The sequence below is a fragment of the Salvelinus fontinalis genome, chromosome 34 (genome assembly GCF_029448725.1).
Source record: "Salvelinus fontinalis isolate EN_2023a chromosome 34, ASM2944872v1, whole genome shotgun sequence".
NCBI classification, from domain to species: Eukaryota; Metazoa; Chordata; class Actinopteri; order Salmoniformes; family Salmonidae; genus Salvelinus; species Salvelinus fontinalis.
Window position 1 is genome coordinate 16,259,737 of NC_074698.1, and position 17,554 is coordinate 16,277,290.

The 17,554-nt window shown below is 47.0% G+C and overlaps 1 protein-coding gene across 2 annotated transcripts in view; it reads right to left on the bottom strand.

The window, feature by feature from the left end:
- Nucleotides 1-17,554, bottom strand: part of LOC129833294 (E3 ubiquitin-protein ligase SMURF2) — a 56,755-nt gene that overhangs the window by 9,646 nt on the left and 29,555 nt on the right. Inside the window, exons 4-11 of one of the 2 annotated variants that reach the window (XM_055897780.1) lie at nt 13,164-13,297; nt 11,644-11,709; nt 10,457-10,541; nt 9,880-9,963; nt 9,340-9,554; nt 7,903-7,987; nt 4,387-4,545; nt 4,178-4,231 (exon numbers count right to left, since the gene is read on the bottom strand). In XM_055897780.1, the coding sequence (XP_055753755.1) occupies nt 4,178-4,231; nt 4,387-4,545; nt 7,903-7,987; nt 9,340-9,554; nt 9,880-9,963; nt 10,457-10,541; nt 11,644-11,709; nt 13,164-13,297 (882 nt within the window). The other variant, XM_055897781.1, reaches the window with a different exon arrangement.

Here is a 17,554-nt window from a genome sequence, read left to right on the forward strand (position 1 = left end):
ATTTGTGACGTTTTGGACTTCGGTTAGTTTTCTTCTTCTCTTGTTCAGGCACACAACATTTTCTTGCCGAAGTCAGTAGCTGAAGTCTACACCGCTTTGTCTGTGATTGGTCAACAGTAGGGATTCTTCAGTAAAGTCTTTGTTGTCATTCAACCAGAGATGACTCGTTTTCATGCACATTTTTTCATTTAGAAATATTACTGCACCAAACATATTAGTTAGCGCTAAGATTTCCTCGGCAAAAACATCTAAATGAATTACATATTTCTTGAGTTATCTTAGATTAATTCTAACTATTTTGAGGAAGTGTAAACTGGCTTCGGCGTCTCAAAATTGACAAACAGTACTATTACTGCTTTCAAGCGAAGGTCTTTTAAGGGAGTTCGCCAACACACTCGTTCAACTCGCCTCACTGACTATGGCTAGCCGCCAGGTCGAACTGAAGCATGCTGACGCCTTATGTGTGTGAGAGAGGAGAGTAAGAGTGAGAGAGGGTAAGCAGAGAGTCTGTGACAGGAGAATCAGGGAACAACAACCCATCCTGGCTAAATGGATTTACCTAGGCCAAAAAGTACAGGATCATATAATATTGGATAGGCCAAAACCACTGAAATCCAGTCATTTCTAACAACTCAGCAAACCTATTTCTGTCTGGGACACCTACCAAACACCTGCCATTCACTGTACTATACAAAACCAGACAACCTTTTATTCGGTATAATGTCATAAAATATGGCAAATACACAATCCTAGCTCTCAAAAATATTTGTTTGGAGGGTCATACACTGAGCAGGAGTAATTGACAGTCATGTAGCAGCCATCTTGATCTTTATATCCACACACCATAATACACAGTGACAGCTTATTCTAAGGACTGACTGCTCTAGACTCCCACTGTCTTTGGCCTCGTCTAGCTGAGCTGAGCTGGCCACTTCCTGCGATCCCACAGAGCAGCAGGGCCCCATAGGGCACTCCAGTCCTCCTCCTCAATCCCTTTATTTCCTGCAGACTAGACTCAGAGGGAGGGAGGGAAGGGGGTGGAGGTAGGAAGGGCTGCCTCCGGACAGCACCCATACAGAGAGGAAGCCTCAGACAGGGAGAGGAGAGGTACCGAGCAACAGAGCAGCACTCCCTCCAGTTTCACTCATAAATCAAACATTCCTGCCCGTCACTCACACAACACACACAACACACACACACACACGGCCTAGTGCGCATTCTCTCTTTTTTTAACTTGTTTTAAGAGAGTAAGATGGCGTGGTGTGTTACCTGCTGAAGCTCAGACAGTAATACAGTGAACTCAGTGTAAAGCTAGAGAACACTAGACCCCTGGGAACTGATCCTCTGAGTGTTCATGCCAGAGTTCAGAGGGCAGATCTGAGGCCCAACAAGAATTTTGTTACCTATTGTCCAGTGACCAGGCTTAGAGTCAGGAGATTGCAACATCACAGGGTAAGTCTAACCAAAAACGTATTGTGGCCCGCCGAGGCAATGTCTTTAGCAAATAAAAGGGGTAATAAACTATAAGCTTGAAAGACACGTATATATCAAACATTTTTGTGGGATGACAGCATGAGGGGTGAGAATTTCTGAAATCGTTTTCCTTGATAAAAGGCAGATGTCTTGATGGAAAACCACGCCGGCCTTCTGATATCTTTTCCAGAGTTTTGTCGCTGGTTGGAATGTCACTCCCACCCCTCGTCTCAGCCAGAGTCCAGCTTCTTTGCTCCACAGTGGTCCGTGAGGGGACAAAATCAGAGAAGGTATTCTCAGATAGGATGATCCAGTCAGACTGGGTCAGGCCCATGAGCCCTCTGCTAACCAGCAGACTGCACACTCTAAACCTCTGAGCCACCATCCAATGTGTGTTACATTAGTGCACACCTAGAGATCCCGTTGACTGCATTAACACAGGCAGCCTAATTCTGATCTTTTGACCAATCAGATCAGCTCTGAAAAAGATCTGATGTCAAAGATCTGATGTGATTAGTCAAACTACCAACTAGTGGGAAGAAATCTGAATTGGGCTGCATGTGTAAATGCAGCCTTAGGTTCTCCAAGACAAAGCCAAGGGTTTCTCCCTTTAAAGCAGAACCCAGGGAAGGTATGTGGTTGGACCCAGGGCCCATCGTACATCATTCTAATGGCCACAAACCCGCTCTTGGCTCAGCTTAAACACCTTCCATTTCAATACAATTATTCCTCTAAAATAAAGACATCAATAACCTAGTAAACTCTAATTCCCAACTTTAAAGTGAAATAATAATCGGACCAGTGCTTTTTAAAAAGAAGAAACACTGTGCACTGCTTTTCACACATCTGGACATTATTGTGCTTAAGACAAGATTCCTGCATTACAAACATACATGGCGTGCCAGCCTGGGATTTATATGATTTTCAGAGGACCGCAGAAAAAGAAAAAGCACCAAAGTCCCAAACACGTTCTTTGATCTGTCAGAACAGGGGAAAATAACAGCAGATCTTTTCATCGGTGTATTCCGCCTCTCCCGGCACGGAGCAGGAATGAGATCACACGGAGGAGGCCCACCGAACCCGCCCGTACTCTGCTCCACCTTTACACTGCACTGTGGGTAATGCTGCAGCTATCGTTACATGGGCCGTGTTTGAACAGCTGCGAGGAAAAATTCTGAAGCGCATGCACTGACGAACACTGCACACACAGGCACGCACCAACACACACCAAGACACACTATCATGCACACACACAATTCAGTCATTGACTCGGGCATCAAATTTATGCTCCGTTTCCTGGACGTAAGACGCTCCTCAGCCACAGACACATCAGTCTTGGTTTGCACATTGTTATCTGATGTCGAGCCAAAACAAGCTTTGTGACGGATTGTGTGCTAAAACCCCCGCATGATCAAAACCGCTGCCGGGCGGTGGAATGCAGCCTTGTGCGTGCAGTGTGTGTGTGTCTGGATGGGTGAGGTTGTGTGTGGGAGTGTGTGAGGGAGAGTGTGTGCACAGGAGAAAGGCTGCTCTGATAGCTGAACCCCAACAGGCGTTTAACACACCTTGGCACTGGACTTTCCTGTAAAGCATCCTGTGTGGGGGAGTGTTACGTTCCCCAGTTTCTATGTTCTGTTTTGTATTTGAGTGTGTGTTTCAGGAGATGGCTTCTGGAAGTACTCCCCAACCAGCTGATTGGTCTACCCCCAGGCTAATTGGTGATTGGAGCTGACCCCGCCCCCTCGTCAAGAAGCAGCTGACACTAATCACCATTGCCACCTGAAGATAAAAGCCAGTGTTCTGCCCCAGGAGAGGGAAGATGAGGAGAGATTGAGAGAGAATTGAATATTTTGGAAAGAAGGAGAGGAGATGAGATTTGGAGTAGAGATTTGGAGTAGAGATTTGGAGATTGAGAGATGAGATAAGGAGAGATTTGGAGATCAGAGAGAGAATTGAATATTTTGGAAAGATCGAGAGAAATTAGAGATTAGAGAGGGGAGAGAGGAGAGAGATGAGATAAGAAGATTGAGAGAGGAGAGAGAGAAATTTGATTGTGATATAGTGTTGGTTGTGTATCAGAAAGTTTGGTATGTACTGTTGTTGTTGGTAGCAGTTTTTCTATGTCCTGTGTTTGAGTGTTTGTGAAATCATTAATAATTACTCTGTTTCATTTGTTCCCAGGGGGGAAGGAGAAGGCACTTTGGGAGTGCTTAGGCAAGAGGCCCGAGGGCATACATATACCCGTAGTATATTTACTGTCTAGGCACACTAGGTAAGACCTGGGCGGACCACCCCCTGTATTTTGGTTAGGGCACCAGACGGTGCTAAGTTAGGTAAGTTAAGTGGGTAGGCAGGTTAGATAGGAGAGGGGGAACTTTGATATTTACTTTCTTTGCTTTGGTTCCGTCCAGCCCCTTTTCCCCATATTACCGTGTAAGAAAATAAATCCAAGTAAACGGTAAAATCTGCTTTTGTGTCATCCTTGCTCGCACCTACAGTCCATACCTCTTGCACTTCAGAGAGTTGAGTTATAGCAGGGAGTTGCGTTCCCTCTTCTCAGAGGCGTGCGTAACAGGGAGTCAATATGTCTGTGTGTGTATCTGTGTGTGTCTTTCTGTGTGCAGTCTGTTCTGCCTCCCCAGAACCAAGTGTTGAAGAAATAGAGGTCGGCCACAGAATAGAGGGGAGAAATAGAGGGCCTCACCTGATCGAACTGTTCTGAATTTCGATGCCGCTGCGGGAACCATTGGGGCTTGGGCTGCAGAACACAAAACAAAACACCACAGTTACACAGCCACACTGCCAGCCAGTCATACAGTACAGTTCTCCCTCAACTACTTCTCATTTTGTCTGGGCTGTTATGAGGCTCTGGACCATGTTTAATTTGTGGCGCTGGTATAACCCGATACTCACTTAAGGACTAGATGCAGGTTGGCGGAGAGGCGCGGGTCTGTGAACTGCGTAGTGCGGTTGTTGTGGTCCACGAAGTAGACCCGGCCGGTGGCTGTGTTCCTGATCTCCCAGCCAGGGGGCAGTGGGCCCAGCTCCTCACAGTTTACATTACTCAGGTCTCTGGGAAGCACAAATCCCCAACACAGTCAGAGGTAGAAAGGCAGAAAATAAAAATAATCAAAGAATGAGACGTAAGAACAATCAAATTCAAGGTATGAATCAGACCTCAAGGCTGATGGTAACTGGGAAACAAAGAGACGCGAGAAAAGATTCCAAAACGACATCACTTATATTCCATTCTTCTTCTTCCCGTCTAAATGATTTATTGCTGCCATGCAATCCTTTCAGCTGGACTCCTTTAGCTGTCTGTGGAGAGCAACTAAGAAATGACAGCAGGCCCACTTCAGAGGCCAAATGACCAAGCCTCTCAGCACTGGGAGCTTGGCAGCCCAGCATCTGCTGCACACACAACCAGGGTGTGGCATGACCAAGAGGATAGCATCAAGTGCAAGAAAAACGCAATCTATCACACATATTTCCACGGGGGCAAGAGAACAGCAACGTCTAGGTATTTTTCAATCACTGACTTTCTTTCTATTGACTCTATTCCCAGTAGACTGACGTGTTGATGTGTGATCTCCTCTGGGCCTGTGGTAATCCATGAGACACACATGCCTGAGTGAATGGCATCTCTGAGCCACATGTACAGTAGGGCTGAAGGCTGTGTGCTGAGGGTATGGAGTAGAGGTCGACCGATTAATCGGAATGGCCGATTTCAAGTTTTCATAACAATCGGAAATCGGTATTTTTGGGCGCCGATTTGCATATATATATATATTTTTTACACCTTTATTTAATCTTTATTTAACTAGGCAAGTCAGTTAAGAACCAATTCTTATTTTCAATGACGGCCTAGGAACGTTCTGCCTCGACAGATTTTTTACCTTGTCAGCTCAGGGGATCCAATCTTGCAACCTTACAGTTAACTAGTCCAATGCTCTAACACCTGATTACATTGCACTCCACGAGGAGCCTGCCTGTTAGCGAATGCAGTAAGCTAAGGTAAGTTGCTAGCTAGCATTAAACTTATCTTATAAAAAACAATCAATCAATGACTGTCATTGCTCCAATGTGTACTTAACCATAAACATCAATGCCTTTCTTAAAATCAATACACAAGTATATATTTTTTAAACCTGCATATTTAGCTAAAATAAATCCAGCTTAGCAGGCAATATTAACCAGGTGAAATTGTGTAATTTCTCTTGCGTTCAGGGTATATGCAACAGTTTGGGCCGCCTGGCTTTTTGCGAACTAATTTGCCAGAATTTTACGTAATTATGACAACGTTGAAGGTTGTGCAATGTAACAGGAATATTTAGACTCATGGATGCCACCCGTTAGATAAAATACGGAATGGAATAAATGTTTTGTTTTCGAGGTGATAGTTTCCGGATTAGTCAAAGGTATATGGTTTAGAGAGAAATAGTCGACGCGTTATAATTCCTGTAATAACTTGCGGCTGAATTTGAAAGGGGTTCCTTCATTATTTTACCGTTCATGTCTTCCATAGAGAATTTTATTTATTTTTTTAAATTTTTATTTTACCGTTATTTAACCAGGTAAGTTGACTGAGAACACGTTCTCATTTGCAGCAACGACCTGGGGAATAGTTACAGGGGAGAGGAGGGGGATGAATGAGCCAATTGTAAAAGAATGTCTTGATCTACTTCAAATAAGGTCTGTGTTTCGTGCAGGCTTAAACAGCCTCGACGTTTTGATACCCGTGTAAATCTCACTAGGATAAGGTAACGTTTGTCAACATATTTTCATAAATCCACTCTACATTTTTTTAAATCTTCGCTTATATTTAGCCAATATTGATCAGAGTTACCTTGTCCTATGGATATCTACACAGTTATAAAATTGGCACGGTGATGTAAGCCTACACGAAACACAGACCTTATTTTAAGTGAATCTAAAAATATCCTATGGAATAAATGAAGGAACCGCTTTTCAGATTTTGCTAGAAGGTGTCATGGGAATTATGACTCACATTTTGGTTGTCAATTATTACCATGCCCATTATTAAAATAGAATTTCCTGCATATAGAAATAAAAGTTTTTGTTTTCAACATTCATCACAGGTAACTTAAACTCTATTTTTATTCAAACAGTTGAGAGTATTTGTCTCCTAAGCAGACTCTTCAGTATCATTGTCACTTCAGAGCTGTGTGTGTGTGTGTGTGTGTATTTATGTATTATATTAAGTTAAAATAAAAGTGTTCATTGTTCATTCAGTATTGTTGCAATTGTCATTATTACAAAAATGTGTGTGTGTGTGTATGATATATATATATAAAAAAATGTAATACATTTTTTTTTAAATAAATTGGCCGATTAATCGGTATCGGCTTATTTTGTCCTCCAATAATCGGTACCGGCATTGAAAAATCATAATCGGTCGACCTCTAGTATGGAGGCAGAGGTCGTGCCAGAGGTGTCTGCTGTGAATCCTCTCAGATCCCTGTGGTTTAACATTTACATGCCATTTAGTGGACTCTTTTATCCAAAGCGGCTTAAAGTCATGAGCGTATACATTTTACATACGGGTGGTTCTGGGAATCGATCCCACTATCCTGCCATTGCAAGCACCATGCTCTACCAACTGAGCTACAAAGGACTATGACACCAGCCCTCTCTCTTAGCTTGTCAGCATGTAACCAGCAGCACAATTACAGAAGGGTCTGGACAAGCCTTAGGAGAGCTAGCCACTGATTGTGGTGGGTATACCTGGGCACTGTGTGTTCAGACAGTGGTGGTGGGTATACCTGGGCACTGTGTGTTCAGACAGTGGTGGTGGGTATACCTGTGCACTGTGTGTTCAGACAGTGGTGGTGGGTATACCTGTGCACTGTGTGTTCAGACAGTGGTGGTGGGTATACCTGGGCACTGTGTGTTCAGACAGTGGTGGTGGGTATACCTGTGCACTGTGTGTTCAGACAGTGGTGGTGGGTATACCTGGGCACTGTGTGTTCAGACAGTGGTGGTGGGTATACCTGTGCACTGTGTGTTCAGACAGTGGTGGTGGGTATACCTGGGCACTGTGTGTTCAGACAGTGGCGGTGGGTATACCTGGGCACTGTGTGTTCAGACAGTGGTGGTGGGTATACCTGGGCACTGTGTGTTCAGACAGTGGTGGTGTGTATACCTGGGCACTGTGTGTTCAGACAGTGGTGGTGGGTATACCTGTGCACTGTGTGTTCAGACAGTGGTGGTGGGTATACCTGGGCACTGTGTGTTCAGACAGTGGTGGTGGGTATACCTGGGCACTGTGTGTTCAGACAGTGGTGCTGGGTATACCTGGGCACTGTGTGTTCAGACAGTGGTGGTGGGTATACCTGGGCACTGTGTGTTCAGACAGTGGTGGTGGGTATACCTGGGCACTGTGTGTTCAGACAGTGGTGTTGGGTATACCTGGGCACTCGAGGGTCGTGCCATGTGCTGACTCCTGTCTGGGTGTGGAGGAAGTAGACCTGGCCCTGCTGCGTGGTCCTCTGCTCTGTAAAGGGGGAACAATAGCATGGCTACTCATACAGGTATAAGAGGTACAGAGCAATGGTTACAGACAAGTACACACATGTGAGAGATGAGTGAGAGAGTGGATGAGTGAGAGATGAGTGAGAGTGAGAGATGAGAGAGAGATGAGTGAGAGTGAGAGAGTGGATGAGAGAGAGATGAGTGAGAGTGAGAGATGAGAGAGATAGAGATGAGTGAGAGTGAGATGAGTAAGAGGTGAGTGAGAGAGAGAGATGAGCGAGAGAGTGGGAGATGAGCGAGTGAGTGAGAGATGAGTGAGCGAGTGAGAGATGAGTGAGCGAGTGAGAGATGAGTGAGCGAGTGAGAGATGAGTGAGAGATGTGAGTGGATGATAAGGAAAATAAATCTGTTAGTTATACATTTGTTCCACTGTGAGGACTGTTATTGGTGCGTCAATGTGCGTGCGTATCTTGATCCGAGCGTGTGTGGAAGCGTAAGAGAGATCACACAGATAGAGATAAAAGCAGGGATTGAGTCCGTTTGGATCCCAGTTGCGGGGCTGACAAGGGGAGAAGATGGTTGTCTGTGTGTTGGTGAGCTCATTCATCACAGCTTGACGGAGATATTTCCATGAGCTTGGAAGCTCTTCTCTGGCATTCCTTAGGACCCACCGCCCTGCCTCTCTAACATATGTGTACATAACTTCCACCTTCCCCCCTCCCCGCTGAGCACCGATGCGCCCAACGCATTCGACACAGAGTGACACTTCTTGGTCGACCTTGGCCCGCCACTGGGGCTGCTAACAGCGGTTCAGAGGAGCTGGCCCAAAAAGAGACAGCACCCTCCTAATCTTGAAGAGCTGGGCTGGGCTGCTGTGATTTACTCCGCTGGCCAGCACTCCTAAATCCTCAGCAAGACTACACAGTGTCTGAATAACAAGCAGCCGCCCATGGGCTGCATGTGAAGAAGGAGAGAGGAGGGGAAGGAGTGAGCGGCTGCCGCCAGCCTTTAACTGCTAGATCGATTCAATTAGTTTTTTAAAAATGGGGCCTGTCAGGCTGCTTATGCTGCGCTGCAGAGTCATGGTGGCTGTGCTGTTGGGACTGAATAGGGACACAGATTAGCAGGATGATTCAGCTGAGCGTTGGGCTGAAGAGAGGAGGAGGGAGGCAGTTAACACCGAGGCATTGCAATGACGACACCGGTCTTAAAACAGAAGGAGACATGTCTGTCATAGAGGATGTTCATAATACAGAATGCTCCAGTCTAGTCTGGCTGTGGGAACCGAAGTGGTAGTCCTATAGTGTGATTGTGTGTATGTTTGTGTATGTCCGGTGTGTCCATATTGTGTGTTAGAATCCTCTTTCCACTAACCGTATCCCTCAGGCAGGTCTGGGGGTGTGTGGAGGTGTGTCCTGCTCATGTAGTTCCTGTGTCTCTGGGAGCGGACGCGTCTCTCCTGGGCCCGCTGGTCGCTGGACGGGACACACGGAATGGTGGGCGTGGCCCCGTTGGTGCTCAGGATGGGCGTGTTCTCATCCACAATGCAGCTGAGAGGCCGGCCCGGGCTGGAGTACTCCGACGCAGGCCTGGGAGAGACAGGGAACAGGAGGAGATCACAGTCAGACAGGGAGGGTGGGCTAATGTTAGCTAGGCTAGGAGTTAAGAATTAAGGTTAGGATTAGCTAATATGCTAAGTGGTTACTAATTAGCAAAAATGCTAACGTTTGGGTTGCTAGACATTCGCTATATACGCCCACCACCCATCCTACCCGACCAACCTCCCTTCTTTAGTGTTTTGGCTTCAGTAACCTTGTGTCTTATGTCATCATACCAAACATATCATACTAATTTGAGTGTCACAGATTTACATTTACTATGTTACATAAAGACTTTGAGGCCAGGCTGACTCACCTGGTAGGCCTCTCCCACTGTGTGGTGCGTGTGATGTGGTTCAAGTACTGGATTCGGCCAGACGCAGTCCTCCGCTCCTCCCAGCTGGATGCAGCAGATACAAACACACACACATACAAAGCAGTGAGTGGACATTGAGGGCAACCAAGTTCAGGTAGTACCTCCTGTTTCACTGTTTCAAAACATTTCCCCCCTACTAAACATGACCCAGATATTCCCCACAGAGCTTCTTGCTAGCTAATAGGACACAGTCTCCCATCTGCTCACCCAATTCCTCTGGCGCACACCAACCCCAGACTAGACTCCCTAACCCCAGCCAACATCATTGGCTCAGTGGTGAGGTCAGTCGTGCTAAGCTGGTGAAGTGTCTGAACAGCAGAGCCTCTGGCTACTTAGATTGGAGTCTGGGACACCACACCACATGCTGTCTGGAACACTTTTGGTTGTGGGGCAGTGTGGTTATCATAGCCTCAGACTGGCCCTTCTGTGAGGGTATGATGTGGTGATAGTGGGTCCACTGTCCAGTACGGACAAATGTTAAATGGAGTTGTGGTGTGTTGGTGGGTATGGTACTCACCCGTCTGGCAGGTCATTGTCAAACAGACGGCTGCAGTCCACCACTGGGCCTCCTGTGCCTATCCTGTCTCTGGACTGCAGGCTCACTTTGGACACACAGACACATTCAGATACACATAGGAGAATGATTGGGTGGTAGAATGATTGGCTGCTCTGGCACCCCAATGGTGGAACAAACTCCCTCACGACGCCAGGACAGCGGAGTCAATCACCACCTTCCGGAGACACCTGAAACCCCACCTCTTCAAGGAATACCTAGGATAAAGCAATCCTTCTGCCCCCCCCCCCCCTTAAAATGATCTAGATGCACTATTGTAAAGTGGCTGTTCCACTGGATGTCATAAGGTGAATGCACCAATTTGTAAGTCGCTCTGGATAAGAGCGTCTGCTAAATGACTTAAATGTAAATGTAAATGTAGAATCTCACTCTGTTCATGTCCTCTCATACCAGAGACTAAAGAGGAACTATTTTAAAACTGTGAATTGCTGTAATGCAATACTGTAATGATGTTATTTAGGGCTAAATGAGGAATCCATTTTTAAGAGGATCACATTGTCAAATCCTCTTGTGGGTGACAAGATGATCGTGTCTGGAAGTAGAAGTACCAGCCGTCTGCACTCTGACAGTGGTCTGACCAGTCCCAAATCCCAGTTCTGGAAAGGACCCAAGAAGTGAGTGGAGGGCACGTATCAATGCTAGACTCTATGTCTACTGTAGCTAGCTAACTCTGGCCTCTCTGCCACCACCCAGGCTGTTCAGTGCCCATTTTGGTGGGTCAGAGGTGCTGTGACTGTCTGTCACCATGCCCTGTTGTGCAGATGGAAGTGTGGGCCGTCTGAAGTCAGAGGGAGGCGCTCATCGAGCCTGGTGTCAGAGGCACGGCACGCTCAGGGGCAGCGCTCAACGCTTTACACACCAACGAATCACTGGGAAAATAAGTCCCCCTGCAGGCTCAGGTTACTGGAGGGAGCCTACATGGTGTTGGGAGGGTTTCTTGTTCTCTTTCCTAGTTCTCTTTCTATGCGTGGTGGTGTAGTGAGGTCTTATCAGCCTTATAAAAACAACTGTGGTTAGCCTGAGGTTCTAATAATGGAGTGGTGACACTTCAGGTACATAACAGTGTTACGTGAATGTACGTGAGTATGTGGTGAAAGTCTGTGTGGCCTGCTGGTCACTGCTGTACTCACCCACTATCTGACCCCTCACTGTGTCACTGTCATTGAGGCCCAGCTTGTTCATGTCCAATCTCTGATCTGTGGAGGAGAGAGGGGAAGGAGGAGAGAGAGGAAAGGGGGATCGATCACTGTCTGAGAGACATGTAAACTAGCATGTGTTGGGAGGGTTTTTGTCCCCGCAGACAAGTCCCTTTGCTCTGTATCGTTTACATCACCCACAGTGAATTCCTCTCTCTCCCCCCTCCCTTGGAGGCTGGGTATGGGATATGCACTGGAACAGATGGTCTGTGGAGTGGCCATGGACCGTAAAAAAATCCCTGAGCATCGGTACCGAGCAGCCTGCAGTTCACTACAGAGGTCAAACATTTGACAAATCTCTGCACAAAGCCGGCACTATTCCACCCAGACTGAACATGGACATGAACCCCTGCCAATGTCTACGTTCTCAGCCCAGGCTGAAAAACAAAGCAAAAAAAAGGACCAAAGAAATATCAGGAATACCACGTTGCCTGCAGATATGAGAAATGCCACTATCTGTTCACTGTTGTCTGAGTGTCATGCAGATCAGCTCAGGATGTACGTCTAGACTAAACAGGGACCAAAACATGGTCGGTCAAACCATTACAAGACTGGGGCAATGAGCGTGCACACACAAACCCAAAGCCCCCTAAAACGCCTGTGGACAGGACACAGTGGACCAGCTGCAAAAAGCACAAGCGAAAAAATGACAAACATACACTTGAATAAGACCACAACCGAGGGACATAACAAATCTATGCTTACATTTAAATAGCTGTACAATTATGCATGTCTGAGTAAAATGACCGGTTGTCTAGATTTGCCGACCGAGATAAACGGAGGTTAGTCACTGTGGCGCATGCATGCTGCCAGTCTATGGGACAGACGAGGGTGGAGGGCGTGAGGAGGGGGGAATGAGAGGAAATGCAGAGGCAAACTACTCACAGCTGAGGCACAGGGTTCGGGTTTTCAAGGAAAACAAGTGTCAGGGGCTTCTAGAAAAAGCAGTGGGATTTTGTCCTTTTTCCATCTACAAGACCATAGCAGGCCTATCAGCATAGTATACATACAGTGGGAGGGGGAGGCCGTTTGGTAAAGCCATCACTGGGTCCCTGTCTGGCTGCCACTGCTGCGTTGGCTTGGAGCGCCAAGCCTCAATCTCATTTAGCCATTAGCTTCTGACATGACACGTTTACAGTGATTGTGGGCTGATGCTGATTGTCTTTTCCTGTTCTGGCACTGCAGAATGTGACCCCTCTCACAACCTGGTCTGTGCCCTGTCAGGAATAGGGAGACAGTGTGCGCACTTGTGAGGGTACAGCTCAATGTGTCATTGTGACAGAAGAAGGGGATTATTAGCCTGTGACTCCGCTAGCCTGTGACTCCGCTAGCCTGTGACTCCGCTAGCCTGTGACTCCGTTTGTGGGACAGACAATGGGTCACTACACATGACATTACCTCACAGCATTAAATACACACACACACGAACACTAATTCAATCAGGTAGTCCTTACAGCCGGTGTCTTTGAGGCGGTTGATGGCGTTGGATAGAAGGCGTACACAGCCCAGGAAGCCAGCCCCCTGCTTCTTATGGATCTTCTTGTGGTTCCACACGCTGATAGTGATGGAGTCAGACTTGCCAATATATCTGAGGAGAGAAGAGAGAGACCAGTCACTTCCAATGTACTGTAGATGTTACTAAAGCCCGTGTGAATGCACTGTTCCAACAGGCCAGTCTTTGCCTGGATGTCCCCGCTGGGGAGGCACACATCCGCTCGGGGCTGCCTGTCACCGCGGGCTGCGTCCCCACAAGAACACAGTCAGGAGGTGTCTGAGAGGGATTTTCCGCCTGTGAGTCATAAATCATCCAAAGGCAGCCCTTCAACCCAAAATCACCCAGAGAAGGAGAGAGAGAAATGGGAGGAGGAGAGGCTGAAAGAGAGATGGAAAGAGGGATAGTGTAAGTGAGAAAAAGAAGGAGAGAGTGAACAGTTGAACCATGACATTACTCCCTGACTGCCTCTGTTATCACTCTTAGGTACTGTGTGTCAGTCGAGGCCTGGGTATTAAACTCACACTACGTGAACCTGACGTGGCACATCTGTTCTGCCCAGTTCCCTTCCTCAGTGTAAAACTAATCATCCATACAGTTAGCAGACTGCATCCCACTATAATTATCATGCTGCTTACCAAAACTAAAGGGATGTGAAACAATGGGGCTGTGAGTAAGATGTCTGGACATTTTGAGTAGAAGCCAAATGCCTGTCTGGGGTGCTATCTGAGAGCATTAGAATGCAGGACTGATTTGTAGGGGGGAATTATTAAATCCAACACAGATCTGGATATGATTATTGTATCTTATAATAAGAGCAGTAGACTAGATATTGGATTAAGCTTTCCAAAACAAGATACAGTATGTTTACATACACTATACACATGCCAAACATACCAAACTCTCAGATAATATGATTACGTAAGATAAGATAAGAGTTTCTCCTCTTAGGCCATCTCTATGTTATGTCTCTGGTTGGTTTAGTTACAGTATATGGCATATTGCATGGCAGTTGGTGCTAGGCAGGCCAGGCTGTCATACTTCCTCAGCAGGCAGGATAGGACCAGCTGGGTCCTGGGGACACTACCGCCACCTGTTCCCCCTGTCCCCATAGCTGCAGAGATGGGACACAGAGGGACAAGGGCCTGGGCCAGGCTATGGGAACACAACATTGTGCATGTGTCTTTTCATCCCAATACTTGTATCTATGAAGGTATAGGAGATGAATTAACATCTCATCATTATATATCAGTGACGTGCACAATACGGAAGTGGTCCGACGAAGCAGATGCTAAGCTACAGGACTGTTTTGCACAGGCTATAATATGCTATGCGATTCATCCCAAAAAATTGAGGAGGTTACCACATCAGTCACCGGCATCATTAATAAGTGCAACATCCACATTGAGCTAAAGGCTAGAGCTGCCGGTTTCAGGGAGCAGGACAGTATTCCGGACACTTATAAGAAAAGCTGCTATAACCTCCAACGTGCCATCAAACAGGAAGTTTGTCAATACAGACTAAGATTGAATCCTACTACAACGGCTCTGACGCTCGTTGGATGCTCCAGGGCTTGCAAACTATCACGGGGAACAAAGGGAAACCCAGCCACGAGCTGCCCAGTGACGTGAGCAGACGAGATAAATGCCTTCTATGCTCGCTTCGAGGCAAGCAACACTGAACCATGCATACAGTTCATTGACTATAGCTCAGCGTTCAACATAGTGCCCTCCAGGTTTATCACTAAGCTAAGGACTCTGGGACTGAACATCTCCCTTTGCAACTAGATCTTGGACTTCCTGACGGGCCACCCCCAGGTGGTGAGGGTAGGCAACAACACATCCGCCACGCTGACCATCAACACGGGGGCCCTTCAGGGGTGCATGCTTAGTCCCCTCCTGTACTCCCTGTTTGCCCGCAACTGCATGGCATGGCCGCGCACAACTCCAACACCATCATTAAGTTTGCTGACGACACGACGGTGGTTGGCCTGATCAGCGATGACGATGAGACAGCCTATAGGGAGGAGGTCCGAGATCTGGCAGTATGGTGCCAGAAAACAGGAAACGGAGGGCCGAATACAGGAAACGGAGGGCCAAACATGCCCCCATCCACATCCACGGGGCTGTAGTGGAGTGGTGGAATTATCATGGTCCACACACACCAACACAGTTGTGAAGGCACGACAACACCTCTTCCCACTCAGGAGGCTGAAAAGATTTGGCATGGGCCCTCAGATCCTCAAAAGGTTATACAGCTGCACCACCGCTTGGCATCCGACTGCAAGGCGCCATCCAGGACCTGGACGCCAGGGAACTCGGCCCCAGTGATGTACTGGCTATTCGCACTACCCCCTGTAGCACATTGCGGTCGGATGCCAAGCATTTGCCAGTCATGGGAAGGCCTTCAAAATCGTCAAAGACTCCAGTCGCCCAAGTCATAGACTCTCTGCTACTGCACGGCAAGCGGTACCGATGAACAAAGTCTGGAACCAACATGACCCTGAACAGCTTCTACCCCCAAGACAAATAGTTAACCAGCAGCTACCTGGACTACCTGCATTGAGCCTTTTTGCACTAACTCTTTTGACTCATCACTTACACTGCTGCTACTGTTAATTATCTATCCTGTTGCCTAGTCACTTTCTACCTATGTACATATCTACCTCAAATACTTCGTACCCCTGCACAACGACTTGGTACTGGTACCCAATGTGTATAGCCAAGTTATCGTTGTGCATTGTGTATTTATTATTACGTGTTTTACTTGTCTATTATTTCTCTATTTTCTTTCTCTCTGCGTTGTTGGGAAGGGCCCGTAAGTAAGCATTTCACTGTTAGTCTACACCTGTTGTTTTCGAAGCATGTGACAAATAAAATGTTATTTGACATATTCATTAACATATTATACTTCTTACTATAAATGTAGTTTGCAGCGTGCTGAACAAGAAACTGATAGGTTTGTCCCCTGGTTTGTCCCTAATAGGGCTACAGAGCCGTATTACAGTCCAGTCTGTCTGCTCCACATACTTTAACTGGGCTGGATAGGAGTCGAGGAGAGGCAGTTTGCCAGCGAGACACAGTCTGTTATCCTTGGCATACAGGCCACTTCCGCAACAATGCTGGCTGGGGTCAGCGGTCACGGGCCAGTCTGTTGGTCTGACCACTGACAGCACCACTGAGGAGGCCCTGACGTGTCAATGTTGCCATGAGCACATACACTTCCTCATGCTGTGCACATACAACCAATGGAAAAAAGCTTCAGTGCCAACTAAGCAAAGGCTTTTCTGGCTCTGCTGAGCGTGAGCACCAGGTGTTTCAGACACCATTTGAATATGTGTGAGTGTGCTCAGCTACCCTCAGTCAATTAGACTCCACACACTGAGGAGAGTCCATGTGCCTTAGCATGGAGTAGTAATCCTTAACCCTGACACACAGAGGGAGGGCACCTAAAGGTTTAACATAGTCATTAACAGGAAGAAACACAGGCAGGTTCCAAGTGAAAAAAAAATTAAAATGGAGAGGTGTGTGTGCGTGCGTTTGGCTCCGTCTTGGGAGCACACAGGTCGATGTCCTCCCATCCATCACCGTGTCCAGCACTCTCTCTCCTCCACAGTGGGACTGACTGACTGACTGAGGGCTATGTTTCCCTCCTGTCAAACGGGACATGAACAGCTAATTAAACAGCCATGTTGGGAGAGGGTCTGGTATCCTGAGCAACCAAACAAACGGAGACATGTGCTTCCTCTTTCTGTTAGCTACGCGTGACGGCTGGATAAACACTGGGCAAATACTGGAAACTTTCACTCCCCCCCTCTTTTCCCAGGTTGTTTTCACAAGACAAGCAGTCTTTGGGAAAAGCGACATGGATGCAACAAGACATGCACATATTTCTGCCCAAAAGGTAAATGTTTTTCTTTTTCACGTTAACTACCCCAGTGGAATTGTCATTGCTGGCCTACAGATAAGTGCGAGGACAGACATAAACACAGCTTACTGTAAGGCATTCAGATCTTGCAGAATCAATGTGTGACACATCCCTGATGTACACGTGGCACATTGGAGTTGGGTGAGGGAATGCGTAGATCACAGGAAGTTGGTGGCATCTTAATTGGGGAGGACGGGCTCATGGTAATGGCTGGAGCGGAATGGTGGAATGGTATCAAATACATCAAACACATGGTTTCCATGTGTTTGATGCCATTCCAGTCGCGCTGTTCCAGCCGTTATTATGCGCTGTCCTCCCCTCAGCAGCCTCCACTGGTGTAGATATAGCATAGAGGGCACTGGTGATAGTTATAGAGAGGGGCTGCAGTTCAGTAGAATGCTGGTTCATTACTAAATCAGCAGGTTA